Source organism: Hyla sarda, chromosome 3 (genome assembly GCF_029499605.1).
Source record: "Hyla sarda isolate aHylSar1 chromosome 3, aHylSar1.hap1, whole genome shotgun sequence".
NCBI lineage: Eukaryota > Metazoa > Chordata > Amphibia > Anura > Hylidae > Hyla > Hyla sarda.
In genome coordinates, this window is record NC_079191.1 from 23300107 (window position 1) to 23319963 (window position 19857).

General features: G+C 44.2%; 1 protein-coding gene across 4 annotated transcripts in view; it reads left to right on the forward strand.

The window, feature by feature from the left end:
• Nucleotides 1-10882: 10882 nt before the first annotated feature.
• Nucleotides 10883-19857, forward strand: part of TNFRSF21 (TNF receptor superfamily member 21) — a 145251-nt gene continuing 136276 nt past the window's right edge. Inside the window, exon 1 of one of the 4 annotated variants that reach the window (XM_056563868.1) lies at nucleotides 10883-10977. In XM_056563868.1, the coding sequence (XP_056419843.1) occupies nucleotides 10972-10977 (6 nt within the window). In that variant the 5' untranslated portion in view covers nucleotides 10883-10971. Of the gene's footprint in view, nucleotides 10978-17496; nucleotides 17613-17978; nucleotides 18211-19857 lie in introns of those variants that run through there. The other 3 variants (XM_056563870.1, XM_056563869.1, XM_056563871.1) reach the window with 3 other exon arrangements.

The window sequence follows — 19857 nt, forward strand, 5'->3', positions numbered from 1 at the left end:
CCTGATATACTGGAGCACATAACCACTGATCACACTATATCATCTACTGCTATACTGTGTTATGTCACCTGATATACTGGAGCACATAACCACTGATCACACTATATCATCTACTGCTATACTGTGTGATGTCACCTGATATAATGGAGCACATAACCACTGATCACACTATATCATCTACTGCTATACTGTGTGATGTCACCTGATATACCGGAGTACATAACCACTGATCACACTATATCATCTACTGCTATACTGTGTTATGTCACCTGATATACTGGAGCACATAACTACTGATCACACTATATCATCTACTGCTATACTGTGTGATGTCACCTGATATACTGGAGCACATAACCACTGATCACACTATATCATCTACTGCTATACTGTGTTATGTCACCTGATATACTGGAGCACATAACTACTGATCACACTATATCATCTACTGCTATACTGTGTGATGTCACCTGATATACCGGAGCACATAACCACTGATCACACTATATCATCTACTGCTATACTGTGTGATGTCACCTGATATACTGGAGCACATAACCACTGATCACACTGTATCATCTACTGCTATACTGTGTGATGTCACCTGATATACCGGAGCACATAACCACTGATCACACTATATCATCTACTGCTATACTGTGTGATGTCACCTGATATACTGGAGCACATAACCACTGATCACACTATATTATCTACTGCTATACTGTGTGATGTCACCTGATATACTGGAGCACATAACCACTGATCACACTATATTATCTACTGCTATACTGTGTGATGTCACCTGATATACTGGAGCACATAACCACTGATCACACTATATCATCTACTGCTATACTGTATGATGTCACCTGATATACCGGAGCACATAACCACTGATCACACTATATCATCTGCTGCTATACTGTGTGATGTCACCTGATATACCGGAGCACATAACCACTGATCACACTATATCATCTACTGCTATACTGTGTGATGTCACCTGATATACTGGAGCACATAACCACTGATCACACTATATCATCTACTGCTATACTGTATGATGTCACCTGATATACTGGAGCACATAACCACTGATCACACTATATCATCTACTGCTATACTGTATGATGTCACCTGATATACTGGAGCACATAACCACTGATCACACTGTATCATCTACTGCTATACTGTGTGATGTCACCTGATATACCGGAGCACATAACCACTGATCACACTATATTATCTACAGCTATACTGTGTGATGTCACCTGATATACCGGAGCACATAACCACTGATCACACTATATCATCTACTGCTATACTGTGTGATGTCACCTGATATACTGGAGCACATAACCACTGATCACACTATATCATCTACTGCTATACTGTGTGATGTCACCTGATATACCGGAGCACATAACCACTGATCACACTATATCATCTACTGCTATACTGTGTGATGTCACCTGATATACTGGAGCACATAACCACTGATCACACTATATTATCTACAGCTATACTGTGTGATGTCACCTGATATACCGGAGAACATAACCACTGATCACACTATATCATCTACTGCTATACTGTGTGATGTCACCTGATATACCGGAGCACATAACCACTGATCACACTATATCATCTACTGCTATACTGTGTGACGTCACCTGATACACTGGAGCACATAACTACTGATCACACTATATCATCTACTGCTATACTGTGTTATGTCACCTGATATACTGGAGCACATAACTACTGATCACACTATATCATCTACTGCTATACTGTGTTATGTCACCTGATATACTGGAGCACATAACCACTGATCACACTATATCATCTACTGCTATACTGTGTGATGTCACCTGATATACTGGAGCACATAACTACTGATCACACTATATTATCTACTGCTATACTGTGTGATGTCACCTGATATACCGGAGCACATAACCACTGATCACACTATATCATCTACTGCTATACTGTGTGATGTCACCTGATATACCGGAGCACATAACCACTGATCACACTATATCATCTACTGCTATACTGTGTGATGTCACCTGATATACTGGAGCACATAACCACTGATCACACTATATTATCTACAGCTATACTGTGTGATATCACCTGATATACTGGAGCACATAACCACTGATCACACTATATCATCTACTGCTATACTGTGTGATGTCACCTGATATACTGGAGCACATAACCACTGATCACACTATATCATCTACTGCTATACTGTGTGATGTCACCTGATATACTGGAGCACATAATCACTGATCACACTATATTATCTACTGCTATACTGTGTGATGTCACCTGATATACCGGAGCACATAACCACTGATCACACTATATCATCTACTGCTATACTGTGTGATGTCACCTGATATACCGGAGCACATAACCACTGATCACACTATATCATCTACTGCTATACTGTGTGATGTCACCTGATATACTGGAGCACATAACCACTGATCACACTATATTATCTACAGCTATACTGTGTGATATCACCTGATATACTGGAGCACATAACCACTGATCACACTATATCATCTACTGCTATACTGTGTGATGTCACCTGATATACTGGAGCACATAACCACTGATCACACCATATCATCTACTGCTATACTGTGTGATGTCACCTGATATACTGGAGCACATAATCACTGATCACACTATATCATCTGCTGCTATACTGTGTGATGTCACCTGATATACCGGAGCACATAACCACTGATCACACTATATCATCTACTGCTATACTGTGTTATGTCACCTGATATACTGGAGCACATAACTACTGATCACACTATATCATCTACTGCTATACTGTGTTATGTCACCTGATATACTGGAGCACATAACTACTGATCACACTATATCATCTACTGCTATACTGTGTGATGTCACCTGATATACCGGAGCACATAACCACTGATCACACTATATCATCTACTGCTATACTGTGTGATGTCACCTGATATACTGGAGCACATAACCACTGATCACACTATATTATCTACAGCTATACTGTGTGATGTCACCTGATATACCGGAGCACATAACCACTGATCACACTATATCATCTACTGCTATACTGTGTGATGTCACCTGATATACTGGAGCACATAACCACTGATCACACTATATTATCTACTGCTATACTGTGTTATGTCACCTGATATACCGGAGCACATAACCACTGATCACACTATATTATCTACTGCTATACTGTGTGATGTCACCTGATATACCGGAGCACATAACCACTGATCACACTATATCATCTACTGCTATACTGTGTTATGTCACCTGATATACTGGAGCACATAACTACTGATCACACTATATCATCTACTGCTATACTGTGTTATGTCACCTGATATACTGGAGCACATAACTACTGATCACACTATATCATCTACTGCTATACTGTGTTATGTCACCTGATATACTGGAGCACATAACCACTGATCACACTATATCATCTACTGCTATACTGTGTGATGTCACCTGATATACTGGAGCACATAACTACTGATCACACTATATTATCTACTGCTATACTGTGTGATGTCACCTGATATACCGGAGCACATAACCACTGATCACACTATATCATCTACTGCTATACTGTGTGATGTCACCTGATATACTGGAGCACATAACCACTGATCACACTATATTATCTACAGCTATACTGTGTGATGTCACCTGATATACCGGAGCACATAACCACTGATCACACTATATCATCTACTGCTATACTGTGTGATGTCACCTGATATACTGGAGCACATAACCACTGATCACACTATATCATCTACTGCTATACTGTGTGATGTCACCTGATATACTGGAGCACATAACCACTGATCACACTATATTATCTACTGCTATACTGTGTTATGTCACCTGATATACCGGAGCACATAACCACTGATCACACTATATTATCTACTGCTATACTGTGTGATGTCACCTGATATACCGGAGCACATAACCACTGATCACACTATATCATCTACTGCTATACTGTATGATGTCACCTGATATACTGGAGCACATAACCACTGATCACACTATATCATCTACTGCTATACTGTGTGACGTCACCTGATACACTGGAGCACATAACCACTGATCACACTATATAATCTACTGCTATACTGTGTGATGTCACCTGATATACCGGAGCACATAACCACTGATCACACTATATCATCTACTGCTATACTGTATGATGTCACCTAATATACTGGAGCACATAACCACTGATCACACTATATTATCTACTGCTATACTGTGTGATGTCACCTGATATACCGGAGCACATAACTACTGATCACACTATATCATCTACTGCTATACTGTGTGATGTCACCTGATATACCGGAGCACATAACCACTGATCACACTGTATCATCTACTGCTATACTGTGTGATGTCACCTGATATACCGGAGCACATAACCTCTGATCACACTATATCATCTACTGCTATACTGTGTGATGTCACCTGATATACCGGAGCACATAACCGCTGATCACACTATATCATCTACTGCTATACTGTGTGATGTCACCTGATATACTGGAGCACATAACCACTGATCACACTATATTATCTACTACTATACTGTGTGATGTCACCTGATATACTGGAGCACATAACCTCTGATCACACTATATCATCTACTGCTATACTGTGTGATGTCACCTGATATACTGGAGCACATAACCTCTGATCACACTATATGATCTACTGCTATACTGTGTGATGTCACCTGATATACCGGAGCACATAACCACTGATCACACTATATTATCTACTGCTATACTGTGTGATGTCACCTGATATACCGGAGCACATAACCACTGATCACACTATATCATCTACTGCTATACTGTGTGATGTCACCTGATATACTGGAGCACATAACCACTGATCACACTATATTATCTACTGCTATACTGTGTGATGTCACCTGATATACTGGAGCACATAACCACTGATCACACTATATCATCTACTGCTATACTGTGTGATGTCACCTGATATACTGGAGCACATAACCACTGATCACACTATATCATCTACTGCCATACTGTGTGATGTCACCTGATATAATGGAGCACATAACCGCTGATCACACTATATCATCTACTGCTATACTGTGTGATGTCACCTGATATACTGGAGCACATAACCACTGATCACACTATATTATCTACTGCTATACTGTGTGATGTCACCTGATATACTGGAGCACATAACCACTGATCACACTATATTATCTACTGCTATACTGTGTGATGTCACCTGATATACTGGAGCACATAACCACTGATCACACTATATCATCTACTGCTATACTGTGTGATGTCACCTGATATACTGGAGCACATAACTACTGATCACACTATATTATCTACTGCTATACTGTGTGATGTCACCTGATATACTGGAGCACATAACCACTGATCACACTATATCATCTGCTGCTATACTGTGTGATGTCACCTGATATACTGCAGCACATAACCACTGATCACACTATATCATCTACTGCTATACTGTGTGATGTCACCTGATATAATGGAGCACATAACCACTGATCACACTATATTATCTACTGCTATACTGTGTGATGTCACCTGATATAGTGGAGCACATAACCACTGATCACACTATATCATCTACTGCTATACTGTGTGATGTCACCTGATATACCGGAGCACATAACCACTGATCACACTATATTATCTACTGCTATACTGTGTGATGTCACCTGATATACTGGAGCACATAACCACTGATCACACTATATCATCTACTGCTATACTGTGTGATGTCACCTGATATAATGGAGCACATAACCACTGATCACACTATATTATCTACTGCTATACTGTGTGATGTCACCTGATATACTGGAGCACATAACCACTGATCACACTATATCATCTACTGCTATACTGTGTGATGTCACCTGATATAGTGGAGCACATAACTACTGATCACACTATATTATCTACTGCTATACTGTGTTATGTCACCTGATATACTGGAGCACATAACCACTGATCACACTATATCATCTACTGCTATACTGTGTGATGTCACCTGATATAATGGAGCACATAACCACTGATCACACTATATTATCTACTGCTATACTGTGTGATGTCACCTGATATACTGGAGCACATAACCACTGATCACACTATATCATCTACTGCTATACTGTGTGATGTCACCTGATATAGTGGAGCACATAACCACTGATCACACTATATTATCTACTGCTATACTGTGTGATGTCACCTGATATACTGGAGCACATAACCACTGATCACACTATATCATCTACTGCTATACTGGTTTTAAAACTATGCATACTATTTAAGGGGTTAATAAAGGCTGCAGAACCAGTCACGTCAGTATATCCGCACTATTACTGTACTTGCAATTTTCCAGGATTTCAGTCTTATAGGTGGGGCCTGAGCGCCCTGTCATCAGCCTGCAGAGCCCTATATACTAGTGGTCTCCAAACTGTGGACCTCCAGCTGTTGCAAAACAACAACTCCCAGCATGCCCGGACAGCCAACGGCTGTCCGGGCATGCTGGGAGTTGTTGTTTTGCAACAGCTGGAGGTTCTACAGTTTAGAGACCACTGCTTTATACCACTGTTCCCCAGCCTTTGGCTTTCAGGGCATGCTGGGAGTTGTAGTCCTGCATCAGCTGGAGATCCTCCGGTCGGGACATGCTGCTATATACCTAATTTTTTTTTTCCCCGAGCCCGTCATGTTGTGTTTTTATCGTAGGCTCAGATTTCACATCTGCGAGTTCATCAACGGTATAGAGGAAACCGAAGCCGATGCAGGAAAAACCTGCTCCTCTCCACCGCGGCCGCAGATAGAAGTTGTGTCATACCCAAAAATATAAGAAAACACCAAGCGCCCTCAAGGAGATGAAGTCAGCGATATGCTCTCATGCTTCGGTTCGCCCTGTTTTGTAACGAAACGCACACCTGCATGAGCGGGACGGTTGGTTCTATTCACTTACAGCCAACAGAGATCTTGAAATTGGCCTGAAATTGAAAAGCAGAATATGTAATATACATAATATACATGCATTGATTTCAATGCAATGGTGTAATGCTTCATTCCCCCTGAGGTGGCGCTGCACACAGACCTTAACCCCTTAAGGACTCAGCCCATTTTGGCCTTAAGGACTCAGACAATTAAATTTTTACGTTTTCATTTTTTCCTCCTCGCCTTCTAAAAATCATAACTCTTTTATATTTTCATCCACAGACTAGTATGAGGGCTTGTTTTTTGCGCGACCAGTTGTCCTTTGTAATGACATCACTCATTATATCATAAAATGTATGGCGCAACCAAAAAACACTATTTTTGTGGGGAAATTAAAAAGAAAAACGCAATTTTGCTAATTTCGGAAGGTTTCGTTTTCACGTCGTACAATTTAAGGTAAAAATGACATGTGTTCTTTATTCTGAGGGTCAATACGATTAAAATGATACCCATTATTACATACTTTTATATTATTGTTGTGCTTAAAAAAAATCACAAACTTTTTAACCAAATTAGTACGTTTATAATCCCTTTATTTTGATGACCTCTAACTTTTTTATTTTTTCGTATAAGCGGCGGTATGGGGGCTCATTTTTTGCGCCATGATCTGTACTTTTTATTGATACCACATTTGCATATAAAAAACTTTTAATAACATTTTTATAATTTTTTTTAAATAAAATGTATTAAAAAAGTAGCAATTTTGGACTTTTTTTTTTTTTTTTTTTACGTTCACGCCGTTCACCGTACGGGATCATTAACATTTTATTTTAATAGTTCGGACATTTATGCACGCGGCGATAACAAATATGTCTATAAACTTTATTTTTTCCGCTTTTTGGGGGTAAAATAGGAAAAAACGGACGTTTTACTTTTTTATTGGGGGAGGGGATTTTTTACATTTTTTTTACTTTTACTTTTACATTTTTTTAACATTTTTTTTTACACTTGAATAGTCCCCATAGGGGACTATTCATAGCAATACCATGATTGCTAATACTGATCTGTTCTATGTCATCTTCTGCTCTGGTCTGCTCGATCACAGACCGGAGCAGAAGACGCCGGGAGCCGGACGGAGGAAGGTGAGGGGACCTCCGTGCGGCGTCCTGAATGATCGGATCCCCGCAGCAGCGCTGCGGGGATCCGATCATTCATTTAAATCGCGCACTGCCGCAGATGCCGGGATCTGTATTGATCCCGGCACCTGAGGGGTTAATGGCGGACGCCCGCGAGATCGCAGGCGTCGGCCATTGCCGGCGGGTCCCTGGCTGCGATCAGAAAAAGAGGCTCTCCTGCTGTTGCAAGTAGAGATGAGCGAACGTACAGTAAATTCGATTCGTCACGAACTTCTCGGCTCGGCAGTTGATAACTTGTCCTGCATAAATGAGTTCAGCTTTCCGGTGCTCTGGTGGGCTGGAAATGGTGGATACAGTCCTAGGAAAGAGCCTCCTAGGAATGTATCCACCTTTTCCAGCCCACGGGAGGACCTGAAAGCTGAACTAATTTATGCAGGAAAAGTCATCAACTGCCGAGCCGAGAAGTTCGTGACGAATCGAATTTACTGTAAGTTCGCTCATCTCTACTTGCAACAGCAGGAGAGCCTCTTTTTGGGGCATATGCTGCTATATACGCTACTACAATAAGCTGCAGGTATTTTTATTTTTTTTGTTTTTGTTCCCTTCACTTTGTGTTTTTATAGATTTAGCAACAGCTGGAGGCACCCTGGTTGGGGAACACTGCTCTCGTGCTTATTATTGTCTGTGGGAACGCTGCACCACACCGAACCAAACGCATAACTTCTCGGGGAAGGAAACCAGACCGAGAACCACCACTTCACTGTTCCTGTGCCGGACCGCAACCTATGCTTCATATGTATTTATAGAAGAGAAAACATCTAAAAGTGAGTGAGTGTGGGGGCGCAAAAACCAAAACCGACATAAAAGCCTAAACTATAATTCAGAGCTCGCCTACAAAGCGGATACTTCACCCTCCATAGAGGTCCATGTTGTGACCGGTCAGATTGTCAGCTGATTTTCTGTGCGGTCGCTCCCAAAAAAAAGGATGTGGTCTCCTATGGTTTCTAGGAAGAATAAGTCCCCAGGCAGCCATGACTTGCCGGCTATCTCTTCTCTATTATGTTACAGTGGTCCCTCAACATATGATGGTAATCCGTTCCAAATGGACCATCGTTTGTTGAAACCATTGTATGTTGAGGGATCCGTGCAATGTAAAGTATAGGACAGTGATCTACAACCTGCGGACCTCCAGATGTTGCAAAACTACAACACCCAGCATGCCCGGACAGCCGTTGGCTGTCCGGGCATGCTGGGTGTTGTAGTTTTGCAACATCTGGAGGTCCGCAGGTTGTAGACCACTGTTAGATGAAGTTGTACTCACGTGTCCCCGCCGCTCCGGACCGTCACCGCTCGTCACCGCTGCCCTGGATGTCGCCGTCCATCGCTGTCGCCGTGTCCCCGGGGTGTCCCCGACGCTCCGGCAAGGCCTCTGCTTCCCCGGCATCCGCACTCTCCATCACCGCCATCACGTCGCTACGCACGCCGCTCCTATTGGATGACGGGACGGCGTGCGCAGCAACGTGATGACGTCAATGGAGAGCGCAGACGATGCAGGGGATCCCGAAGAGGACGCGCCGGAGCCCCGAGGACAGGTAAGTGATCGTCAGCGGACCACACGGGGCACCGTAAACGGCTATCCGGTGGCAGCTGAAGCAGTCTGCGCTGCCGGATAGCCGTTTATGCGATGGCCCCGACATACAAAAGCATTGTATGTTGATGCTGCCTCTGAGAGGCCATCGCATGTTGAAATGATCGTATGTCGGGGCCATCGTAGGTCGGGGGGTCACTGTATTATTATAAGTTATCTATACAGGGCTGGCTAATGTATCTGCCGAATACAACACAAAAACCAGGCCCTGCCACCTGTATAACCATAACCCACCCCCCCTTCACCAGGACAATGTTTGGTGTTGGCGTTCGCAAGAGCAATAAATGTTTAATTATTCCATATTTTTCCTTTTTTTTTTTTTATCTTAGCTTATCGGGAAGATGCCTAAACAAAACCCCACTGATAATAAGGGTACTACACAACTTCCTGTCAGGAGAGAGGAAGGAGCTGGGAGCTGCAGACACAACACCACACTGACAATGAGCGGACTACACAACTTCCTGTCAGGAGAGAGGAAGGAGCTGGGAGCTGCAGACACAACACCACACTGACAATGAGCGGACTACACAACTTCCTGTCAGGAGAGAGGAAGGAGCTGGGAGCTGCAGACACAACACCACACTGACAATGAGCGGACTACACAACTTCCTGTCAGGAGAGAGGAAGGAGCTGGGAGCTGCAGACACAACACCACACTGACAATGAGCGGACTACACAACTTCCTGTTAGGAAAGAGGGAGGAGTCAGGAAGCTGCCTAAACAAAACCCTACTGACAATAAGATGACTACACAACTTCCTGTCAGGAGAGAGGAAGGAGCTGGGAGCTGCAGACACAACACCACACTGACAATGAGGGCACTACACAACTTCCTGTTATGATAGAGAAAGGAGTCAAGAAGCTGCCTAAACAAAACCCTACTGACAATAAGATGGCTACACAACATCCTGTCAGGGGAGAGGGAGGAATCGAAGAGCTGCTGAGACAACACCACGCTGACAATGAGCGGACTACACAACTTCCTGTTATGATAGAGAAAGGAGTCAAGAAGCTGCCTAAACAAAACCCTACTGACAATAAGATGGCTACACAACATCCTGTCAGGGGAGAGGGAGGAGTTGAAGAGCTGCTGAGACAACACCACGCTGACAATGAGGGTACTACACAACTTCTTGTGAAGCAAAAACTTGCTGAAGCCAATACAATTTGTGATAACACTATGGGAAAGATTTATCAAAACCTGTACAGAGCAAAAGTGGTGCAGTTGCCCATAGCAACCAATCAGATCGCTTCTTTCGTCTTTAAGTGGCCATGTCAAAAAATAAATGAAGCGATCTGATTGGTAGCTATGGGCAACTGGTCAACTTTTCCTCTTGCACAGGTTTTGATAAATCTTCCCCTATATTATTAAGGTATATACTGTATATTGATCTTGGGGTGGTTATTTTATTTAAAAACTATCTTGAAATAATAACTATATTGATTATAACTATAGATAAAAAAGGGCAAGTTTGGAGCTGACTAATTATACATCATTTATATCAGGCAAAGTGCTGGTTGTTTGTGTTTAGAAAAGCCAGGGAACAGCTGAGATAACACCATACTGACAATGAGAGGACTACACAACCTCCTGTCAGGAGAGACAGAGGAGTCAGGAAGCTGCCAAAACAACACCCCACTGACAATGAGAGGACTACACAACTTCCTGTCAGGAGAAAGGGAGGAGCTGAGAGCTGCTTAGACAACACCACACTGACAATAAGAGGTCTAATCAACATCACGTCAGCAGAGAGGGAGAAGTCAGAAAGCTGCTGAGACAACACCATACTGACAATGAGAGGACTACACCACTTCCTGTCAGGAGAGACAGAGGAGTCAGGAAGCTGCCAAAACAACACCCCACTGACAATGAGAGGACTACACCACTTCCTGTCAGGAGAGACAGAGGAGTCAGGACACCACACTGACAATAAGGGTACTACACAACTTCCTGTCAGGAGAAAGAGAGGAGCTGAGAGCTGCTTAGACAACACCCCACTGACAATAAGAGGTCTAAACAACATCACGTCAGCAGAGAGGGAGAAGTCAGAAAGCTGCTGAGACAACACCATACTGACAATGAGAGGACAACACAACTTCCTGTCAGGGGTAAATCAAGCAAAAACTTTATGTAGCCAGTACAATTTTACCTTACACTCTATTAATAAGTTATGAATCTTGGGGTGCTTATTTTATTTTAAAACAATCTAACTATATCGTGAGTAAATAACTATAGATGAAATGGAGCGAGTTCGGAGTTGACTGAGTGATACATAATCCATGAGAGATATCAGGTAAAGTACTGTTGGCTTGTGTTTAGAAAAGTAGGCCTGAAGCCTGTTCTCCTGAAATGTTGTGTGCCCTTGTGATAGATAGCCTGGTGGAGTAGGGTATGGGGAGTGTAGCTGTGCGGTGACTAAAGGGTGTCTGGTTAAGCCTTTCTATTCGTGACGCCAGGATGAGGGCTCCTCTGTACTGCTAGTCCTACCGCCACCTTTCCCAAGAGCGATAGGGAGGTAGAGAATAATTGAAGGTCCACAACCGGAGAGTTTGCTGAAAACAGTTGGAACTTTACTGAAGATTTTATGCAAGCTTCATAACCGGAACAGTCTCTATACATGCAAATTCTCTTGGAGATTGACAAAGATTGTGACCTTAAGCAATTTAGGGTCTTTAGGATGATGTGCGCTGTTCCACTGGATTTAGGGGATTTAGTTGCGGTCCAGTAGTCACGCTAGTTTTAGCGGGGATTAGTTTAGAACTCACAGTTTAGTTCAGCTGAGGCCGGTAGGTTTTCTGGCCTAGCGTGTCTTTGCAAGTTGCGCAGATCCGTCCTGCTAGTCCGGCATCCACGAGAGCAGCAACCCAAGAAAGCGATAATTGGCTACAGCTCCCTTATATGGGCAGGGACTGGACTAGTGCGAATTGGTCCAATACTTCTGTCAATCACCATTACAAGGGTTATGGGTAGCATGTGACCCAAGGACCTCCAAAGGTCCTCTAACATACCATATAGGAATTAACATAGTCACATGACCGAAGGTCCTGCGACGCTAACGAGGTAAGTACTATACATTATATTAAATACACACATTATTAAATATATACATATATAAACGCTATAGCATTAGAGTAGAAGAGAGGCGACTAGGGACTGTCCCACCTGGGGGACCCTACCTGAGCATAGTAACTCTGACTTTGGGGACCACCACACTAGGTACGGTATGCAATATGGTACCGGGACACCACACCCTTCTTCAGGACAAAGCAGAGAGATATACTCCAAAAAAACATCCTGTAGGGCAGTGGTCTCCAACCTGCGGACCTCCAGATGTTGCAAAACTACAACTCCCAGCATGCCTGGACAGCCAACGGCTGTCCAGGCATGCTGGGAGTTGTAGTTTTGCAACATCTGGAGGTTCGCAGGTTGGAGACCACTGCTGTAGGGTATAATCACTACAGGTTAAGTAGAGACTAGTAATGTACCATAAAGTACTGCACCAAAAGAATAATTACTAAACAAAAGTAGTAATAATAGAAGTGAAAAATAACAAGATCTTTATTAGAAAAATACAGACATATAAAAATACATAAAAAGATAGTGGCACAGTAGGATAACACCATGGAAAGCATATGCCAAGGCAGGGTGTGACTAAACATAGAATAAATATAGAGTAAATCTCTCATGCTAGTACAAAAGTAAGTAAGCTAAGGTTGAGGATATAATAGCAGAGTATAACAAGCAAATAATAGCCAGTGGTATAAGAAGCCTATCCCAGGGATATGCCAAACCCCTACATATGTTTCACTCCGTCGAGCTTCCTCATGGGGCGTCACGCACCGGAGGAGAGCTCTACAAGAGGGTGCAAGCTTCTAAAGGCGGGAAAAATTGAGCTGCTTTGCCGAGTGAGCCTGAGGAAGACAACATGGAATATGACTACCGTATATACTCGAGTATAAGCCGACCTAAATATAAGCCGAGACCCCTAATTCCCCCCCCCCCCCCCCCCCAAACCCAGGAAAAGTTATTGACTCGACTATAAGCCTAGGGTGGGAAATACATCATCCCCCCCGTCATCATCCAGACCCCCGTCATCATCACACTTATCATTATCATCTTCATCATCATCATCCTGTCATTATCACCCCGTCATCATCACCCTGTCATTATCACCCACATCATCATCACCCTGTCATCATCACCCCCATCATCACCCCCGTCATCATCACCCTGTCATCATCACCCCCGTCATCATCACCCCCGTCATCATCACCCTGTCATCATCACCCCCGTCATCATCACCCTGTCATCATCACCCCCGTCATCATCACCCTGTCATCATCACCCCCGTCATCATCACCCTGTCATCATCACCCCCATCATCACCCCCGTCATCATCACCCTGTCATCATCACCCCGTCATCATCACCCTGTCATCATCACCCCCATCATCACCCCCGTCATCATCACCCTGTCATCATCACCCCCGTCATCATCACCCTGTCATCATCACCCCCGTCATCATCACCCCCGTCATCATCACCCCTGTCATCATCACCCCCGTCATCATCACCCCTGTCATCATCACCCCCATCATCATCACCCCTGTCATCATCACCCTGTCATTATCACCCTGTCATCATCACCCCCATCATCATCACCCTGTCATTATCACCCCCGTCATCATCACCCTGTCATCATCACCCCCGTCATCATCACCCCTGTCATCATCACCCTGTCATTATCACCCTGTCATCATCACCCCCATCATCATCACTCTGTCATTATCACCCCCGTCATCATCACCCTGTCATCATCACCCCCGTCATCATCACCCCCATCATCATCACCCCCATCATCATCACCCCGTCATCATCACCCTGTCATCATCACCCTGTCATTATCACCCTGTCATCATCACCCCCATCATCATCACCCTGTCATTATCACCCCCGTCATCATCCCCCCGTCATCATCACCCCCGTCATCATCACCCTGTCATCATCACCCTGTCATCATCACCCCGTCATCATCACCCCGTCATTATCACCCTGTCATCGTCACCCCGTCATCACCACCCCGTCATCATCACCTCCATCATCATCACCCTGTCATTATCACCCCTGTCATCATCACCCTGTCATCATCACCCCCATCATCATCACCCTGTCATTATCACCCTGTCATCATCACCCCGTCATCATCACCCTGTCATTATCACCCCCATCATCATCACCCTGTCATTATCACCCCCATCATCATCACCCTGTCATTATCACCCCCATCATCATCACCCTGTCATCATCACCCTGTCATCATCACCTCCTTCATCATCCCCCTCGTCATCATCCCCCTCGTCATCATCCCCCCTTCATCATCACTGCCTGTCAATCCCTTCATCAGTGGTCTTCAACCTGCGGACCTCCAGATGTTGCAAAACTACAACTCCCAGCATGCCCAGACAGCCATCGGCTGTCCGGGCATGCTGGGAGTTGTAGTTTTGAAACATCTGGAGGTCCGCAGGTTTAAGACCACTGCGGCCTTCGTCATCATCCAGACCCCCCTTCAGTTTTCTACTCACCTCCCCCGGTGGGAGCTGGTTCAGGCCATCTATGCTGTAGGGACCGTCCGGTGGGGATGGTTAGTCGTTCCGGGCTGTCCATTTTCACCGGGAGGCCCTCTTTTCCGCTCCGGGCCATCTATGCTGTAGGGACCGTCCGGTGGGGAGGGTTAGTCGTTCCGGGCTGTCCATTTTCACCGGGAGGCCCTCTTTTCCGCTCCGGCCGGCCCCGGCCTAGTGACGTTGCCTTGACGACGACGCACAGGGACGTATAAGTATGAGTATACTCGAGTATAAGCCGAGGGGGGCGTTTTCAGCACAAAAAACTCGTGCTGAAAAACTCGGCTTATACTCGAGTATATACGGTAGCTTCATATACATAGTCATTCTCTGTACCACAGCACCTAACAGGACTGTGATGAGGCCTTTTGCATTACGGTTCCCGTATCAGGTTTTATGTAAAAAAAACGTATGTCTCAAAACCGGACCGAACTGTATACAACCGTGTACAACCGTATATACCTCTGTACGGTTTTAAACTGTATAGGGATTGAAAACAGATGTCCGGTTGCATACGATTTAATACGTTTTTTGAAGAAAAAATACTGATACGGTATTATGTTTGTCCTTAATTAAATAAAGTTCTTCTTGTTCTATTTGTGGGAAGAACTTTTGGTGTGCAATGCGCATGTGCAAACTGCAAAACCGTATGGTGCAAACTGGATGGAACCGTACGCACATACAGTTCTGTACGGTTCCCATTCACCACCATTTAAAAAAAAAAAAAAAAAATGTATACGGGTTGTACCTGGTTTTTCACCCGGACATAAAACCATAGTAGACTACGGTTTTGTGTACGGGAAAAAAACTGATAAAACTGTAAATGGTGCAAAACGTACACAACCGGATGATGCGTTTGGCACACGGTTTTCAATGACAGGTCTATACATACGGTTTGGAATACAGTTCCATACGGTTTTTACACTGAAACCGGATACGGGAACCGTATTGCAAAAACGAGATGAGAATGAATCCTAAAAATAAAAATTCTGGGCCCCATACTGCTGAACAGTGCAGGGAAAGGGGGCAGAGCCAGCAGTAAGGGACCCCTTTATATGTTCAATTTGGCGCAGGCCCCTGATGGCAGTACTGCGCTGATGGCGGCCTTGGACCCAATGTGAAAGCACTGCCATAGTGAGAAAGACCAGGTCAGGTATAGTCACTGTGATAAGCCTCGGGGGGTGTAGGGTAGCTGGGGTGTTAGGGTTTATTAACCCTTGTCACTCGTGACGCCAGGGTGAGGGTTGAATGCTGAGGTAATGCTGGGCCTATCGCCACCCTTCCCAAGAGCGATAGGTGAGTGCAGAATAACGGATTGTCCACAACCAGTGCTTAGCTGAAAACTTGTTGAAACTTTACTGAAGATTTTCTGTAACATGCAGCAACCGGTAACAGTCCAGATAAGGCTGGGTTCACACTACGATTTGTAACTACAGTTCCCGTATACGGGAACCGTATTTAATGCATGTCTATGAGCCTACCGGAGTGAACCGGTCGACCGCGTTTTTGCCTACGGTCGGGAAACCGCATAAGGCCGAAAAAGCAGCCGACCGGAGGCTTATAGACATGCATTAAATACGGTTCCCGAATACTGCTGTGTGCGTGCGCCGCGATTAAGCCCCGCCCCCCTCCTCCCAGCCGTATACGGGAACCGTAGTTACAAACCGTAGTGTGAACCCAGCCTTACAGAGTCTATATACAGCTGAGCAGCGATTGACAGGTGGTTGGGACCGGGTAAGTTCTCTTTAGTTTAGGAGGATTTTGCAGCATAGATCCGCTGGATTTAGGGGTAGGTTTAGGTCCAGTGATCTTGCGGAGTTGTAGGGGAATGATAAGAACTCACAGTCTTTAGCTTAGGCCGAGGCTGCAAGGCTTAGGCCTAGTAATCGTCTTTGGAAGTTGCGGAGGTCCTACCTCATCCAGTGTCAGCAACCCAAGAGAGCGATCAATGGCTGCAGCTCCCTTATATGGGCAGGGGCTGAGCGGTTTTGGATTGGTCCATAACAGCTGTCACTTACCGTTACATGGCATTGTGGGTGAACACTTGACACAAGAACCACCAAAGGTCCTTCAACAAACCATAGAGTTCTGAACACCGAGTCACATGACTTAAGGTCCTGCAACGCTAACAGGTAGGCATTTACATATACATATTTACACTGATATTTATATAAATATTAGCTAATTGAGGGGTGACGAGGGGCTAACTAGAAAAGAGGGACCCCACCGTTCCTAGGAACTCTGACTTTGGGGACCTCTACCAAGGTACAGTATGCAATACGGTACCGGGACACCACATCACCATGAGGCACAACTACATATTTGGGGAGATTTATCAAAACCTGTGCAAAGGAAAAGTTGCCCAGTTGCCCATAGCAACCAATCAGATCGCTTCTTTCATTTTTAACAAGGCCTCTGCAAAATGAAAGAAGAAATCTGATTGGTTGCTATGGGCAACTGGGCAACTTTTCCTCTGGACATGTTTTGATAAATCTCCCCCATTGTTTTTTTGGGACCTCTCTTGAAAACCCCCCTTCATTTTGAGGGATCAGAGGAGGGTCCCCCAATAGGGCCCTTCATGTATATATGACAGAGGGCCTCTACAAGCCTTGTTGGATGACCTTTATCAAGGGCCACATCCAGGCCTAACCCCAGGTCCAACAATAGAAGAGGATTCCAGACCGGACAACCCCTTTATTGTAAGACACCTACACAACCCACCACAGTGAGGTACTATAGAAGTATAGGCAGGAATGGCGGGTTTATTGGGTGTGTGTTCACTGCCGGGAGTAAACACTCAGCTTTGTATTATATGTGAACTTTAATGTAGATATAAGCGAGGTCACTGGATTTACCAATGGCTCCAATGTTTACCCTCTACTGTGTTGTAAGACTTTAATTATGACATTATAACGTGTAAGGCATGTGGGATGGGTTTTATTGCTGTGCACTATGTACGGCACAATAGAGGCCTTTCTCTCTATCACATCTGCACTAAGTATAATAATATATTCACATCCTATTCCTATAGAACAGTGTTTCCCAACCAGGGTGCCTCCAGCTGTGGCTAATCTAACAACTCCCAGCATGCCCGAACAGCCAAAGGTTGTCAATCCCTTTATGACCACAGTGGACACATCTTCTTATGGCTTGCAACCTGAAGACGGGAGATTAGACTCCCGAAACGTGTCAGTGCTGCTGTATGCTTTAAAGGAGTATGCCGGTGGAAAACATATGCTTTCCAATCAACTGGTGACTAGTGTTGAGCGGCATAGGCCATATTCGAATTCGCGAATATTCGCGAATATATGGACGAATACTCGTCATACATTCGCTAAATCCGCATATTCCTAATATTCTCGTCTTATTTTCGCATATGTGAAAATTCGTGTATGCGAAAATTAGCATATACAAAAATTTGCATAAGCAAAAATTAGCATAAGCGAAAATTAGCATATGCAAAAATTCGTACGCCAGTCTCACACAGTACTATTAGAGCCTTCTTTACACCACACAAGCTGGAAGCAGAGAGGGATGATCACTGTGATGTGCACTGTGAAAAAAATAAAGAAAGAATATTCGTAATTACGAATACATAGTGCTATATTCGCGAATTCGCGAATATGCGATATTCGCGAATAAAATTCCCATTGCGAATATTCGCGAGCAACACTACTGGTGACAGATTTGTAAATTACTTCTATTTAAAAATCTTACTGTAAGCTTTCCAGTACTTATCCGCTGCTGTATGCTCCACAGGAAGTTGTGTAGTTCTTTCCAGTTTGACCAGAGTGCTCTCTGCTGACACCTCTGTCCATTTTAGGAACTGTCCAGAGTGGGAGAGGTTTTCTATGGGGATTTGCTCCTACTCTGGACAGTTCCTAAAAGGGGCAGCAGAGAGCACTGTGGTCAGACTGAAAAGAACTACACAACTTCCTCTGTAGCATACAGCCGCTGATAAGTACTGGAAGGATTACGATTTTTTAAATACATGTAATTTACAAATCTGTTTAACTTTCTGGCACCAGTTGATTGGATAACATTTGTTTTTCTCTGAAGTACCCCTTTAAAGTATACAGCAGCACTGACACGTTTCGGGGGTCTAATCTCACTTCCTCAGGTTGCAAGTGTTCTTTGGTTGGTATAAGCCAGTGACTGCCAAACTTTGGACCTCCAGATGTTGCAAAACTACAACTCCCAGCATGCCCGGACAGCCGTTGGCTGTCCGGGCATGCTGGGAGTTGTAGTTTTGCAACATCTGGAGGTCCACAGTTTGCAGACCACTGGTCTAAGTGTTATTGGGGCTGGGATTCTTGATGCCCCTTGCCCCAGGCTATATGGCCAACCCGTTACCAAGATCCATTGTTCATTGGAGGA